At 39.8% G+C, this 17,176-nt stretch overlaps 1 protein-coding gene across 10 annotated transcripts in view; it reads left to right on the forward strand.

Moving 5' to 3' along the window:
- The window catches only part of IPO11 (importin 11), a 232,774-nt gene that overhangs the window by 57,235 nt on the left and 158,363 nt on the right, over positions 1 to 17,176 (forward strand). For all 10 annotated transcript variants that reach the window (XR_005600208.1, XR_005600209.1, XM_039543641.1 and 7 more), the window contains 4 exons: positions 2,632 to 2,722; positions 7,657 to 7,704; positions 8,402 to 8,507; positions 11,898 to 12,024. Coding sequence is in view for 8 of the 10 variants with exons in the window: in XM_039543641.1 (XP_039399575.1) it covers positions 2,632 to 2,722; positions 7,657 to 7,704; positions 8,402 to 8,507; positions 11,898 to 12,024 (372 nt within the window). In the remaining 2 variants the exon portion in view is untranslated. The remainder of the gene's footprint in view (positions 1 to 2,631; positions 2,723 to 7,656; positions 7,705 to 8,401; positions 8,508 to 11,897; positions 12,025 to 17,176) is intronic.

Here is a 17,176-nt window from a genome sequence, read left to right on the forward strand (position 1 = left end):
CAATTTGAATGAAACAAGATGAATTAAAAAGAAAAGTGGTTCTTCACGCCTTTGCTGAGTGGCCTGTAGCCCAAAGATGTGACATTTATTAAAAAAGTATAAACCAACATTTGCAGAAGAATGTGAAATTATAATACTACAGATTGAAGTTCACAGTAACTATTTGAATTTGTGTTAAGATATTGACTAATGTTTAGTCTTAAATACACTGGAAAGTAAGTGTACAGTGTGCTATGGTAAAAGAGGTTGAGTTCATATTCTATACAGTACTTTAAAAATATTGAGTGAGTGAAGGTAATTTCTTTATAATATTTTTCATGTTTTATGTAAAAATTCTAGGTCAGAGACCTATCTTGCTCTGTTATCTGAGATGTTTAGCACATCTTTGAGTATTGTAAAATAAATGTTAAATAAAGGTTCCTGAGATTCTTTGGTGTAACATTTTCAAGCGTTACATTTTAAAAACCAAACTATTGTAGCAGACAAGATCAGAGGAAGAAGATGCACATTTTTAAAAACCAACCCCCCTACAGAATGTAACATTTCCATGGGTCAGCATCTGTAGCTTTCAAAGGCGTATCCTTTGAGTTCAAAAGCACTATGATAGAAAAGGCATAATATAGAGCATACGTCAAGGGTTGCATATGCTGTCTTAGAGGACAAAAGAGCATACACTGTGTCCGTTGACACCTAATTGTATAAAACAAAATAATTAACAAAAAAGGACAGAAACTGTGTGTGTATGTTACACACACACACACGTTTTTCTATATATATTTTCCTTAAGCCTATTGGTTTATATACATAACAAACTTGAGCAAATCAAGTCAGAGAATTCAAGAAAACTTTAATGTTTATATCATGCTGAAAGATTTGCCAGTTTCCTTACAAAACGTAAAGAATGCTCTGCTCTATAAAGTATACATTCCGTATCAAAACATGAAATAAAACTGATGATGATTAGAAACAGAAAGGGCTAAGGAATGGTAGTAGGGTACAGTTACATTTTTAAGATTACACATTAATTCAGATTAGTTACATACATTTTGTGACTATTTAGTGGAGGCTTTTAGTGGCATTTTTCCTGCCTCCTCAACACCAGCTCTTGCCAGATTCTGGAGTTAGTATGCCTGTTTAACAGTCTTTTCCTAGGTCAAAAAGACCAATATGTGGAACAAGCACACCAAACAAATATTGATTTACTTGCCCTTCTTCAAAGAGAGATTCCATAGCTTCTCTGGCTTCCTCCAGCACTCTCCTTTTTCTGTGGAGAGGGCCAGATTTATATAGACCTGTCTTCCAGCATGCCTTATGCAGTCCTGGATTACAGTTGGCTGCTAGGAAACGGCTTTCCCAGTAATCCCACTTTATTAAGGAAAATTTCAGTCCATGATGCTCTTTGAACTCCAGTGTTGGGTACTACACTTAGGAGCCTGGATGTTTATGCATGACTCAGAATACTTCCTCCGGGACCTCTACTCTGTTTTCCTAGAAAGGAAGAGAATTTAATTAGATTGTTTTTAGAATGAGAGCTGCAAAGAGCTCTTTTTGGTCCCTCCCTAAACAGTTCTGCCCTGTTCTTCCTCAGTTCATTGTTTTGTTTACCCTTCTCCTTCCCCTTCAGTTGACAGTAGTTGTAGAAATGAGAGCAGCATGTTGTTTCAAGAACAGATATTCCATTTTCATTGGTCACTTAATACTGGTATTCAGGGCTTGTTACTCAATCCTGTGCACGCAGGGATGTACTCTGTGTTTTTTATTGGAATCCAAAATACACTAAATGAGGCAGCTTATATCTCTATGTATGTAAAATTTTACTAATATCTTGATTCCCTCTACTTCAATTTAAATATACACACAACACTAAAATTGCAAAAAGTCTTCATTTTAAATTGCTTTGAAAATTGGGATTATCCTATTTTGTCCTCTCTCCCCCCAGTGCTCACCACATTGTATTAGAAATTCTTGTGTATCACCTCCACTCTTATTTGCAATCATATAACATTCATGTGATATTGACAGCAATTCCTTGTACATGGGAAAAGAAAAAAAAGTTTGTATATTGTTAGCTGTCTTTTAATGCATTTTAACAATTGGAAAGGAGGAGCAGGAGCCTCTTTGTGATCAGCCAGCTCTCTCCACAGACTACCAGTAATCTATAGACCACAGTTTAAGAGCCACTTGTGTAAAGATCTACTGTATGCAAGACATTAGTAGCAAAGAACTGAAATATATGCTAAGTGAAAATAGAGCAGAGAGACTTGAAGAATACATTTTGGATAGCTTTGTTAAATATTGGAAATCTAGTATAAAGGTGTAACTTGTTTGTTATGCATGCTATAGGAATAAAAATTGGCTAATTATATTCCTCTCGGTTATTTTCTTATTTGTTTAGTAACTGATCAGCAAAGTTATAATGTAAACCGTACATTGTGAATATGATACTACTGTATCAAAATCTTGCTCTAATTGAACATGCTGTATTGTGACAAAATCACTTTCAGTAAGTTGTAGTGCTGGAGTGTTTTCCTTATGAGGTATTTAGTAGTTTAAATGTATTTTACTGTATATTAAAACTAGGCTAGACTTGTCTTATTTAGTTTTTATAACAGATTTGTTTTACTTTTTCAGCCATGCACAGAGGTTCTTTTTATTGATATTTTCCATGAATATAATCAAACCCTTACTCCTGTGCTTTTAGAAATGGTTCACAGTCTACAAGGTAAGATTTTAAAAATGTTTTTTAATATACTGGAATTACTATGCTATTTCATTTTGTGCAGACTGTATATTAATCCTAATGTTTATGTATTTGTGAAATCTAAATTTGTATCCTAAAATATTTTCCCCCTATCTTTCAAATAATTCTAAATTATATTGGAGATGTTTTGTAAGTATATTGTGATGAAAATTGAAAGGGTATATTTACAGAAAGGAAATATTATGAATTTTTGTTTTCATGGACCTAGACTGTATGGTGTCTTTAATAGACAACATAGGGTTTCAGGGCTGAAAAAGAGGTTATTCAATGTTTATGGTTAGATTTCTTTAGCTGGGGCAAAATTTGGGGCAAGGTCTGTTCTTTAGTGAGGATTTAGAACTCACAGGATTTTCTACGAGTTGCTGACCACCTTCATAAGTCCCGTAAGTCATTTTACAGGGGGCTTACCAAGAAGTCCCTGATTTGTTTAAACTCTCCGAAAGAGTTTATGATGCGTCAGACATCACTGTAGAAGCCACAGAATATACTTTTAGGAGATGATGCCAAAGCTTTTCAGTCTTCCCAGACATTCTAGGTGAGGTGAAGAATCTTTGGTTAGAAAAAGTCAATCCTTTTCAGTTAGACCGAGGTTCTCTTGGCCAAGCTGAAAATAACCAGGACTGCAGCTTAGTCTCTGAGTTTCACAGTCAACCTGAAGGCGTTAGCAGGCCTCACTGTACTTTTCATGATGATAACCTTTGTTTTTACTCCGTGTACCCTGTTGTCCCTCATAGTGTGCATCACAGTTTATTGAAAGCAGCAAAGAGTCTTGTGGCACCTTATAGACTAACAGACGTTTTGGAGCATGAGCTTTCGTGGGTGAATACCCACTTCGTCGGATGCATGTAGTGGAAATTTCCAGGGGCAGGTAGATATAAGCAAGCAAGAAGCAGGCTAGAGATAATGAGGTTAGTTCAATCAGGGAGGATGAGGCCCTCTTCTAGCGGCTGAGGTGTGAAAACCAAGAGAGGAGAAACTGGTTTTGTAGTTGGCAAGCCATTCACAGTCTGTTTAATCCTGAGCTGATGGTGTCAAATTTGCAGATGAACTGAAGCTCAGCAGTTTCTCTTTGAAGTCTGGTCCTGAAGTTCTTTTGCTGCAGGATGGCCACCTTAAGATCTGCTATTGTGTGGCCAGGGAGGTTGAAGTGTTCTCCTACAGGTTTTTGTATGTTGCCATTCCTAATATCTGATTTGTGTCCATTTATCCTTTTCTTTAGAGACTGTCTAGTTTGGCTGATGTACATAGCAGAGGGGCATTGCTGGCATATGATGGCGTATGTTATATTGGTGGACGTGCAGGTGAATGAACCGGTGATGGTGTGGCTGATCTGGTTAGGTCCTGTGATGGTGTCGCTGGTGTAGATATGTGGGCAGAGTTGGCATCGAGGTTTGTTGCATGGATTGGTTCCTGAGTTAGAGTTACTATGGTGCGGTGTGCAGTTACTGGTGAGAATATGCTTCAGGTTGGCAGGTTGTCTGTGGGCGAGGACTGGCCTGCCACCCAAGGCCTGTGAAAGTGTGGGATCATTGTCCAGGATGGGTTGTAGATCCCTGATGATGCGTTGGAGGGGTTTTAGCTGGGGACTGTATGTGATGGCCAGTGGAGTCCTGTTGGTTTCTTTCTTGGGTTTGTCTTGCAGTAGGCGGCTTCTGGGTACACGTCTGGCTCTGTTGATCTGTTTCCTTATTTCCTCGTGCGGGTATTGTAGTTTTGAGAATGCTTGATGGAGATTTTGTAGGTGTTGGTCTCTGTCTGAGGGGTTAGAGCAGATACGGTTGTACCTCAGTGCTTGGATCGTGTGGTGTGCCCGGGATGGAAGCTGGAGGCATGAAGGTAGGCATAGCGGTCGGTAGGTTTTCGGTATAGGGTGGTGGTAATGTGACCATCACTTATTTGCACCGTGGTGTCTAGGAAGTGGACCTCCCGTGTAGATTGGTCCAGGCTGAGGTTGATGATGGGGTAGAAGCTGTTGAAATCATGGTGGAATTTTTCCAGAGTCTTCTTCCCATGGGTCCAGATGATGAAGATGTCATCAATGTAGCGCAGGTAGAGAAGGGGCGTGATGGACGAGAGCTGAGGAAGCGTTGTTCCAGGTCAGCCATAAAAATGTTGGCATATTGTGGGGCCATGCGGGTGCCCATAGCGGTGCCACTGATCTGGAGATATATATTGTCATCAAATTTGAAATAGTTGTGTGTGAGGATAAAGGCACAGAGCTCAGCAACCAGTTGTGCTGTGGCATCATCAGGGATACTGTTCCTGACAGCTTGTATTCCATCAGTGTGTGGGATGTTTGTGTAGAGAGCCTCTACATACATGGTGGTTAGGATGGTGTTTTCTGGAAGGTCACCAATGCATTGTAGTTTCCTCAGGAAATCGGTGTCACGGAGATAGCTGGGAGTGCTGGTGGCATAGGGTCTGAGTAGAGAGTCCACATATCCAGACAGTCCTTCAGTGAGAGTGCCAATGCCTGAGTAGATGGTGCAGTTTCTTAGTGTATTCCTCAGTGGGATCTGAGGAAAGTGGCCTGTAGAATTTGGTATTGGAGAGTTGTCTGGCGGCCTCCTTTTGGTAGTCAGACCTGTTCATGATGACAACAGCACCTCCTTTATCAGCCTCTTTGATTATAATGTCAAGGTGGTTTCTGAGGCTGTGGGTGGCATTGCGTTCTGCACAACTTAGGTTATGAGGCAAGCGATGTTGTTTTTCCACAATTTCTGCCTGTGCACGTTGGCGGAAGCGTTCTATGTATAGATCCAGACTGTCATTTCGACCCTCAGGAGGAGTCCATGTGGAGTTCATTCTTATTTGCAGTCATAAAACATTTATGTGATATTCACAACAATTCCTTATGGCACATAGAAAAAGAAAAATGTTTGTATATGGTTAGCTGTCTTTCAGTGCCATTTAACAGTTGGAAAGGAGGAGCAGGAGCCCCTTTGTGATCAAGCAGTTCTCTCCTCAGACTAGCAGTGATCCATAGACCACAGTTTAAGAGTCTGTAGACCTGTCTACCCTGTAGATCCATGCAATCAGTTGTCTTAGTGTGGTCAGGAGTCAAGACATTTTAATGGATGATTGCAGAAGTTGGGCCTTAGTTTTGCTGTTGGCTAGGAATGAAGCAGATGGAGCTAGCAAAGCACAGATTTTGAGAGATGTACTGTAAAACCCTAGCATCAATTTTCACAACCCAATTACTTTTCATTTCCCACTTCTTGGGGAATTAACACATCTTTTTTTCCTCCTTGGCTTGGTATTTCATTATGTTGGATTGATAGGTTTTGAAGATTGTGAAAGGGCTGCACTCTTTACTACAGATAGGTTAATTCTGTTTCTACTGACATAGTTTTGTTCTTAGACCTAGTGACAATGCCCATTGTGAGATTTCCTGCAGACTGATCTTTTTTACAATAGAAAATAACAACAAATGTCACAAGTTCTGCTTCCAAGCAGGAAGTTGTGAAAGAGTATCAATGGACTCTTTCCTGAAAGATTAGAGTTTAATAGTGAGGGGATGTCCTTCAGCATTTTCCCTGTTTTTTTCCGAGCCCCAAAGTTTTTCACAAAGCAGTGCCAGAGAATACCGTATGACCTTGATAGCTCAGATGTCCACCTTTTGAGGTTATTCGAAGGGAGCTGCCTCTATTTCTTCCCCATCAGACTCAACTTGCAACCTGGATCAATGTCCAAAACTATGTTACGGATTTTTATGATATATTTTGAATCTGTACCTAGAGTAATGGATGATTGAATTCTAAATAAATAGAAATAAAGAAATACTCCTTACCTGAGGAATAGATTTTACATCCAGACACAACTTCTGTGCAGAGACCTTGGATATTTAAGATCTGAGATTGTTTGGAGACTTTGGTTTTGTAGGAATTACAGGCTTCTAGCATGGAGGTGGCAGAATTAGACTCCCGTAAGGTAAATATCTGGAAATGTTCGTCACTCCTCTGCCAAAAGCTTTTTTGAGTTCCCAAGGTAGGGCATCCACATTATTAGCTGTAAATAATGTGAAATTGTGAGGTCTCAGCATGGGAATTATCATTGCCGAAATTGTTCATGGCATAAAAAAGTCAAAATTAAATGTTTAAATTGTTAGAACTTTATTATATTTAATTATATAGCAAACAGTTTCATGTAATGTGTAGAAGTAACCAGATGGTCACTTTTTCTGCAAAAAGTCATTACTTGATAGCCATTCTTTACCAATTCCTATTTTTTTCCAGTGTTTTTTATTTATAAAATACTTACCTTTATGAGTATTCTGTAGCTGCATCTTTTATGATAAATGTAATTAAGTACAACTGCCAAGGTGACAAAGTATGATACAATAAGGATTTGAATTTCATTTGCTTTCTTCAATGAACATATTGTAGATACTTTTCAGTCAAAAATTCAGTATTTCAGTAAGGCACAGGAATATTCTTGATATGCAGTATGTTCTCTTAATCAGAATGGGTCTTCTCTTAGAGGTTCGAAAAAAACAAAAGCATCAGTTTAACAGTGCTGTACTCTTTTAAATACAGGATGCATTACTTTTAGATTTGTATTTATAGAGAGGATATTTTTGATTATATTGCTATGGCTGTATATTTTGATTCTTTGCTATGCACTACTTCACTGAAATATATGCAGCTATACCTATCTCATAGAGCTGGAGGGGACCTTGAAAGGTCATCGAGTCCAGTCCCCTGTCTTCATTAGCAGGACCAAGTACTATCCCTGACAGATTTCCCCCCGTCCCCCGATCCCTAAATGGCCCCTTCAGGGATTGAACTCACAACCCTGGGTTTAGCAGGCCAATGCTCAAGCCACTGAGGGTCTTACAGTCTTTGTTTAGTTAATGCATTTTTTTAATAATTGGTTTTATTTTAACTTTATTGCAGGACCTACAAATGTGGAAGATACTAATGCTCTACTGATTAAAGATGCTGGTAAATTAAATTTCACTTTGCCTTTTAAGGAATAAAGCTCGTTATGGATGTGCCTGACTTCTATAAAATGTCTGAGAAGAATTTGTGAGATGTAACTTTGACATTTTGAAAAATAATATCAAAATTATGAGAAAATAATTCAAAGGGAGCTGCCTCTATTTCTTCCCCATCAGACTCAACTTGCAACCTGGATCAATGTCCAAAACTATGTTATGGATTTTTATGATATATTTTGAATCTGTACCTAGAGTAATGGATGATTGAATTCTAAATAAATAGAAATAAAGAAATACTCCTTACCTGAGGAATAGATTTTACATCCAGACAACTTCTGTGCAGAGACCTGAATATTTAAGATCTGAGATTGTTTGGAATCATTGGTAGAGTTAGATTTAGAACTGTGGAGCGCCTGACTCCTTTAACTGCTGTGAACACTACATGACACCCCTCTCATGAGAACTTAATTTATTTGTAACTAAAGAGAACTCTGAGGGAAGTTTTGTAAGGTTTTGTCATTGTTTTACTCAAATCACTCCTTTTTTAATTTCTCAATTTTCAGAATATAAATGTTGGATAATATTCCTTACTGCACAGAAGTGTGATCTAAGCATAATTTTCAAGATTTATTCAATTTCAGTTTTTAGAATTTTAACAAAGTTTGACTAGAGCAAAACTTAATTTCTCTGTTTTTCTCCAGTCTACAATGCAGTTGGGCTGGCAGCTTATGAGCTATTTGACAGTGTGGATTTTGATCAGTGGTTTAAAAATCAGCTGCTAGCAGAGCTACAAGTCTCTCATAACAGGTGAGCACCCTAATCTTTCTTTGTATCTTGGCTGTTTAAGTAATTTGTTGATACAAGTGTGTTAAGATGTGGTATGAAGCAAGTGCAGCTCTGGTGAATATTCATTGTTTAAACATACCTGCTAAATGAGCAGAAAGGTATAAAATATTTACAGATGACTGATGTGTACAAGAAAGGGTGAGCTTCCTGAAGCCCTTCACTTTTGATCTTATGCTTTTCAATACATACGTGATGGCTACTTTTGATTTTTTTTTGTAAAAATTAATGTATACCTTCTTTTATACATCTGAGTTTTATTAAATTTTCTCTGTACAATAAATAACACCTTTAATCATTCAGCTCACTTTGAGAAAGGCAAATATGGCAAATACCAGTGTACTGTCCTGTTTTATATTTGATCTTTGTTTAATTCAAATGCAAACTCTCCACCCCACCCTCAATAAACTAAATACATGGTCACAGAGACGGATTCAGTGGGGAGAAACAATTAAGAGTGAGTGATTAATAGGACGAAGTGGGTATTCACCCATGAAAGCTCATGCTCCAAAACATCTGTTAGTCTATAAGGTGCCACAGGATTCTTTGCTGCCATTAATAGGAGGGTGTCACTTAAATAATATTGCTTGTGCTATTTGTGTCTGCCAATGGTTTTCTGATGTAATTGTCACTGTCACATTCTGGGCTGCAACTCAGATCTGTGAAAGGTTGTGTCACTGCTTATATTATAACTCTGAGTGCCCCCAAATGCTTCTGCTACTTGTAGCTCCCAGCCTGGGAAACACATGCAGCCAGCATGCACTTTGTGTTCTCTAAACTGTACAGGCGTGATTCAATCGCTTTGGATCCAACAGTTTGCCAGCAGTTATCCTGTTTGTTCCTTTAAAGAGACTGAACTAAACAACTTGCCACATTAACTGGAGTTAGCATTCACTTTAATTCAAACATAGCACTGTTGGTTTAGATAAATAGTAAAATAAGTTTATTAAGAAAAGAAGATAACATTTTAACTGAGTTCAAGTATAAAAGATAAATCTAGAAATGGTTACGAGCAAATAAAAGTGAAAACATATCTAAAAGTCTAAAAACTTAATTTAGCAAGGGACAGGCTTTGTTCAAGATGGCTTTTCTCACCCACAGTCTTCCAGCAAGATGGTGGCTCAACCCACCACTCTTTGATTAGGATCTCCTCCAGAAGCCATATTCAGGGGCCAAAATAAGATCCTTTATGTACCATATAGCCCTATGCTAGAGATAGGATGGGAGGAGATTATCCCCTAGCTGCCTATAATTTGGGTAGCCTGCCTTAATTGGCACAAGAAATGTAGTTTCTAAACTAGCTTCTATTTGGGAGTGATTTGAACACCATAACCCAACCCAACACCCTGTCCCCCCCCCCCCCCCGCACACCAAATCAGCCATTTCACTGGATTATAAATGTATCACTTGACACTGAGATGATAATCCCTTATTACTTTTAGCGCTCATGCTGAAAAAGACTGCTGTCTTCTCAAATTATTAAATAAAGCTTATAAAGAGTTGTTAGTGTATACTGATATGGTTTAATCAACCTGTTAATTGGATTAATTTGGTTTGATAATACCCACTTTCTTAATTTTATTTGTTTACATGAATTATGGTCTGTTCATTTTCCTTAGTTACTTAGTTTAGCAAATATATAATTGGAAATCCCTGTGGATGGAATGTTGTTGTGTCCTGTTTCCCCCCACAGACAAGACTGATAAAACTTGAAGCTGAGGAGATAGTGTTCTTTGATCCATCTAGTGGTGTTCCATATAACTGCACCTGTTATGCTCACAGCACAAAAATGCTACATGGTTTGTCAGTTAAGATTTCTTTATAGCATACCTAACAAAACCTAAAAAGCAAGGAAAATAAAAATTAATGCTTCTAACAGTATGTCCTCCTAACTCTGCATGAGTAGGGATCCCAGCCTTTCAGCACTTTCTTCTTCAAACCTGAGAGTTGGTAGTCACACGCTGTGCCTTCTGCACAGTCCTGTGTACAGAGTGGAGACCTGCTCTTACAACAGATAATTGTAGCATCAAATTACAGTGCCAACCCTTGTTTAGATAGTATAGCCTCTAGTGCATGTAAGTATAATTAATGCTGAGTGTAGAAGAGTTTCCCACACCTGTAGTGCTGCGGTAAAGTAATTTTCTTTCCTTATTAGCAGGTCAAAATCTTCTAACAAGGTATTCCTTAGGCTTTCCTTTTGCTCACAGCCTATGTCACTGTAGCATTTCAGTGTAGAGACCTACTATAGCGACGGGAAGTAATCTATGTCTTCTGTCCATCTAGTTCTGTCTACACCAGATTTTTCCCACCCCTGAGGCACGTAGCTATGCTTATTTAACTTTTCAGTGTAGACCAGCCCTGACGGTAGACCATGAGTGCTGGCAGTGGGATCAATGTCTCAATGTTTCTGCAAGCAGCAGGTTCTGAGGCAAGCATCTCAGAGCTGTGACCTCTGGCAAGGGCTTTTCTTAAGGCAGAAGGCCCTGGAATCCTATAATCAGGCCTTCAGGGGCTTCATCCTAACTTCCTATCTAGTGCCAATGAGCTCTCGAAATGAGCTATACCTTTGGCTCTGATTGAATCAGTCAGATCAAGTGGACCCTCTGGTTACCCTGGCGGGCATTATAAAAATGCTGATCTCATTCTAGAAGTGGGGAAGGAGGAATAGGAGGGCCTACAAAGGGAGAGACTCTTGGGTTATAGCTGACCCTAGCAAACAACATGATAATAAAGGGGTAGTTTTATTTTTAAATATATTGTCATTGATTTATTGTATGCAGAGTAGATTCTCTCTCTCTCTCTAATGGAACTTGGTAAATACAAAGCTCAGCATGATGGAGTAAATGTTGATTTAAAAATATATATAATAAATATGTCTTAAACTATTTCCTTGTAAGCTTTGTGGGAGATGTTGGTATGAAGGAAGGACTTGAATGCAGCAAGGTGGTGGCCTTGCATACCAGTTATAGAAGAGCATTAGCATGTTTGGCCATGATCTGAAAGAAAACACATGATTTGGGAGAAGAGTATGAATAAAGTTTTTTGGATGTTGTCCTTGACAGAGCAGAGGGAGCATGGAAAAACAAGGAGCACAGTGAAACAATGTAATAAGACAAGGCCTGATAAATAAGGAGGGACAGTTTTCTCAACGAAAATGCTGCCTGCTAGGGAGGCAGTTTGACTTCAGAACTTTAAAGGTGTAGTTCTCACCAGTCATGTTTAAGGAAAGATGTGAAAAATGGGTTTGTTGGACATTGTCTTCCAGTATTCTTCTAAAACAGTTTTTCTTAATACAGAAGTTTAGGAAACAAGGATAGTAAGAAACTAGTACAATAATTCTTTTTTGTTTTAAAGGTATAAGCCAATACGCCGGCGAGTAATTTGGCTGATTGGACAATGGATTTCTGTAAAATTCAAATCTGACTTGAGACCAATGTTATATGAGGCAATTCGTAACTTGCTTCAAGACCAAGACTTAGTGGTATGTATACATAAATGTAACTATCTTTAAGAAATATTTTGGATTATGTTTCATTTATTTCTTACCTAAATTTAGATGAAAAGTTTTAATTTCCTACACTTTAGAATTGAACAGTATTTACTTCAGGAGCAAAATTATCTTGTCAGGAAGATCTTTGGTGTATCTTTTTTCCCTAAAAATATCTGCTCAAGGGCACGACATTGGATTTCATTTTGAATCCTGCCTAGAAGTTGTGGGGAAAGTTTCCAGATCCGCACTTCTCTGACTTATTCATAACCTATTTTCAAGCATAGTTAATCCCCATCTTGTATTAATTATACATATCTCTCTCCTGCTAAGTAGCTAATCAATATACGTGCATTTTGAGATTGTTGAGGCACACCTATTTTGTGCTTCAGTGAACCTGTTTGGTTCACAAATTGTTTGACAAACACACTAACTGTCATACTAGTTACATAGAGTTGCATGGTATTGTTCATACCTGCTGGTATAGTGTTCTGCTATACAACTGTGTTTTTTACAAACACTACCTTGCGAGATGGTATTGCTGCAGAGAATGCTACATAGCTAGTTCACAGTATATTACTGTATCACTTCTGGGATTATGGCTTTCACTGACATTTCTGCAAATGAATTGAAAGTATAGTGGTGTTTGTGATGGAGAGTTTGACAAATTGTATCCATGACTTGTCTCATATCTTCAATGAATTACCAGCTTTGAAATTACACCAATGTCTTTAAAAATTGTGCTTTTGCTTAAAAATACTAAAAGGTAGCAATTTGCTCTAGAAAAATGAGTTTCGGTAATACACATCTTTGATCAGTCTTCTACCAGTTATATTGTTACTATTTAAGTCATTCATTTGTGAGAAGTTTAATACTGTAGAAACAGGTAGGTCAGAATGTTTAATAAATGAACATCATGTAGTGCTGGACTCTTTATTGAATATTTGTATTCACTGAAATGTAGTTGTTTCATTCCCAATGTTATGCTGGAATTGAAGGTTGCAAGTTAAAATGTTGCAGTTTTTTTTCCATTTTCTAATGTGATGGTTACAGGTCTAGCTGTGCCTCTGTCCCCTTCTTTGACTGTCTGAGTGCACCCCCTCAGGTATTATGCCTCATGCCCTTACCTTTTCTGGGGAGGAGTTCTGCAGTTCTCCTAGTCTTAGACAGGGTATCCAGGCTACAGCCCCCTGTGCACCAACTGTGATTGCTCGGCCAGCCTGACTGGGTTCAGCCCCAGCAATTCACCATACAGCTTTCTTAAAATGAAAGATTGTTTAATCTTAATGGCAGGAACATAGCAAAGCATAAGAAAATAAAAAAGGATTATAACACAATGAAAGGTCTACACGCATAGCTATCTTACCTGCAGTCCTAGGTAGGCTTATCTTACCTTTGGAGTCTGGTTCATCTTGACTCAATACCCCAGTCTTCTCTCTTCAGGTATGGTGTCTCTTTGTTCTCTCCTGTGTCCCTTGAGCCTGGTCAAATTGGTTTGGCCAGCTCCCAAGGGTAATGAATTTCAAAGTGGTGGTTTGTGCATTATCTCAAGTGTTTTATGAGCAGCTGGTTTCAGGAACCATTGTGGTTCTTCCTGCATAGGTGCAGCCAATTCCTGTCTGAATTAATTCTTTATACTCATACAGTAAATAAAAATAACAATCAGACAAACATAACATATACTCAAATTATGGCAGCAGAAATTATTCACAACCAACAGAAACTACTTGCAATGAAATTCTGATGTTCACTGAATCAGCTTCATTGCTCTTTTTTCTTCAGCAGCAGTGCCCTTCACACTAGATTTCCAGGTTTCTATTTAAGGGAGATATTCCTGTCACAGTCTGGGGTGCATTCCAGACCAGTAAGGGGTTGTCACCACGTGCTTCACAACTTTGGGTGCCTGTAGACGGGCCAGACTCACCCCTGCAGCACCTCCTGCTGGTGACTCTGGGGAATTAGCTCAGTCCAGCATTTGGAGCACCCTCTGCAGGCTGGTGATCCGCCTGTCTTCAGGCCCCCCGTGTCCCTCCCTGGACCCGGTGCCCTCTTACATGGGGTGCTGCCCCCTGGCAGTAACCCCTTTCTCTTAGGGTCTCCCCTCCCCAGGGAACCCCCACCTTTTATCCCCACCTCGCCTCAGTATATGGCTACTGCCAGTCATTGTCTAGCCCCACGCCCTGGAGCAGACTGCAGTATCAGCCTACTCATCACTGGCAAGGAGGGTTTGGACCTGCTGCCTTGGCCTACCTCTGGGCTGCCCTCTGCAACCCCCAGTACCTGTTAGCCCTCTGCAAGGCCGCAGCCTGGGGCTTTCCAGGCTGGAGCTCCCCAGCCTTTCCCCAGCCCTGCTCCACTCAGGTACCCAGTCTCAAGCTCCCTGCATCTAGGCCCTTCTCTCCCTGAAGGCAGAGAGAGACTGTCTGCCTCTGGCTTCCCTGGCCTTTTTATAGGGGCCAGCTGTGGCCTGATTGGGGTGTAGTCCAGCTGCAGCCACTTCCCCAATCAGCCCAGCTTTTAGAGCCACCGCTCTCAAGCCCTGCTAGGCCACTTTTAAACCCCTCAGGGCAGGAGCAGGGGTCCACCCTGCTACAGTGCCTCACAATGCTTTGCTGTTGTCGTCCCAACCTGGGCTGCTCACAAACAGCCAAAAAGCATGCAGGTCAGATCCTGAGTGTCTGTGTATAGTTGCAGTCCCACCAGCCAATCAGCAACACACCAGTTACACTGGCTTCCACCAGCCTTGGTTACTGCTTTCAGGATGACCTCAACACACTCTCAGTCCCAGACTTTCCAAAAACGTGTTCTGCGCTGTCCAGCCCTTTCATCAGCAGTTCAGATATTACGATCTGTTGCTCCTGTAAGGAGACAATATTCAACGGTTTGCTACTTTAACTGGAGTTACCAAACAGTTCAATTTAAGCATAGCACTGGATTGTGTTAAAGATAAAACAAGTTTATTAACAAAAAAATAGGATTTTAAATTACTTTAAGTATGAGATTAAGTTAGAAGTGATTACAAGCACGTAAAAGTAAAAACACATCTAAAAGTCTAAAATTTCATCTGCAAGTATTGGTTCAAGGCTTTGTTTAAGATGGCTTTCCCACCCACAATCTTCCAGCAAGATAGTGACTTACCCTTTTGTTAATCAGGATCTCTCCCAGAGGCTCAAAAGTGCCGATGCCTTTGTTTTCTTAGGTGAAAGAGAGAGAACTTGAGGTTCTCTTCCCCTTTCTATTATAGTCCAGTGAATCTTTTAAGTGGATTCTTCTGAGGGTTACTCTTCAAAGTAAAGTTTATTCAAGCAGTATAGAAGGCTACATGGAGTCTGGTAGTATAGGAGTCTCCATGCTCTTTCTTTTACCATGCGTGTTTTCTGGAATCCAAATTGTTCTGTTTCCTGCCATCTCCTCCCCGGCTGTCTTGAGGACCATGTTTACTACTTCTAGTTAAACTGAGTTAAACACACCTTCCTTTATTTAGGATAGGCTTGTTTAACAACTTTTATCTAGTCAGGGCTGTAAGGTTTTGAACGTGTGCTAATAACATCATACGGGGGAATTCATAACTTTACATATAATGTTACTATATACATTTCACTGTGATATTCTTCAACAGTCAGTTATTAATTTTCAAATGATACCTCAAAAGGCATATTTTGTACAAAGATTATCACAATAGTGTGTAGGGTGTAAATTATAGGGGTGCTTTCAGTCACAGTCCCCCATACAGATTAGTTGGCAGTAGATTAGATTATTGTTTTAAATGCCTTCTTTATCTTTGAATTCCTTTTATTCTAATGAGCAGGCTTCATTGGGACCATTTCTCTTCTAGTCATCTCTCACTCGTGGAGGGGCCTAAGGGTATAAAAGAGTAAATGGCCCCAAATGCCCTTAAGTTCCTTTAACTAACTCAGGGAAATGCAAAGAGTCTACAGCCAGACCGGTCGAAAAGCTGTCTGCCAATCCAGATCTCCCACTGTATAACTGCTTTTCAGTTACCCGAGAGCATGACTTACGTCGAGGCATCCATTGTGGTCTCAATTGCCAGATCAGAATCTGTCAGCAGCAACACTATGGAGCGTTGAGTGGTCAGCTAAAGATGTTTAGAATTGTTTCCTTGTTGCCGATCTGAGCATTCAACCGCGTTGATTTGACCTGCCACGTCACCTTTGGAGATTGCTGAACAGGTTTCGAACTGGCCAAAGAATATGCACATCCAGCGTCTGCTCATGGGGTCTGTGTGATGATCCATATGATCATTTTGGCCTCCATTAGTCAACAGCACATGTTGTTGACGAGTGTCAACTGACAAGATTTCATGGTGGCCACAGAATCTCACCCACCCACTCCTGTAACAAACCCCTAACCTATGTCTGAGTTATTGAAGTCTTCAAATTGTGGTTTAAAGACCTCAAGGTGCAGAGAATCCTCCAGCAAGTGACCCGTGCCCCACGCTGCAGAGGAAGGCGAAAAACCTCCAGGGCCTCTGCCAATCTACCCTGGAGGAAAATTCCTTCCCGACCCCAAATATGGCAATCAGTTAAACCCTGAGCATGTGGGCAAGACTCACCAGCCAGCACCGGGAAAGAATTCTCTTTAGTAACTCAGATCCCACCCCATCTAATATCCCATCACAGACCGTTGGGCATATATACCTACTAATAATCAAAGATGAATTAATTGCCAAAATTAGGCTATCCCATCATACCATCCCCTCCATAAACTTATCAAGCTTAGTCTTGAAGCCAGATATGTCTTTTACCCCCACTACTCCCCTTGGAAGGCTGTTCCAGAACTTCACTCCCTAATGGTTAGAAACCTTCATCTAATTTCAAGTCTAAACTTCCTAGTGTCCAGTTTATATCCACTTGTTCTTGTGTCCACATTGGTACTAAGCTTAAATAATTCCTCTCCCTCCCTAGCATTTATCCCTCTGATATATTTATAAAGAGCAATCATATCTTCCCTCAGCCTTCTTTTGGTTAGGATAAACAAGCCAAGCTCTTTGAGTCTCCTTCCATAAGACAGGTTTTCCATTCCTAGGATCATCCTAGTAGCCCTTATCTGTACCTGTTCCAGTTTGAATTCATCCTTCTTAAACATGGGAGACCAGAACTGCACACACTATTCCAGATGAGGTCTC

This window comes from Mauremys reevesii, linkage group 6 (assembly GCF_016161935.1).
Source record: "Mauremys reevesii isolate NIE-2019 linkage group 6, ASM1616193v1, whole genome shotgun sequence".
Taxonomy (NCBI): Eukaryota; Metazoa; Chordata; order Testudines; family Geoemydidae; genus Mauremys; species Mauremys reevesii.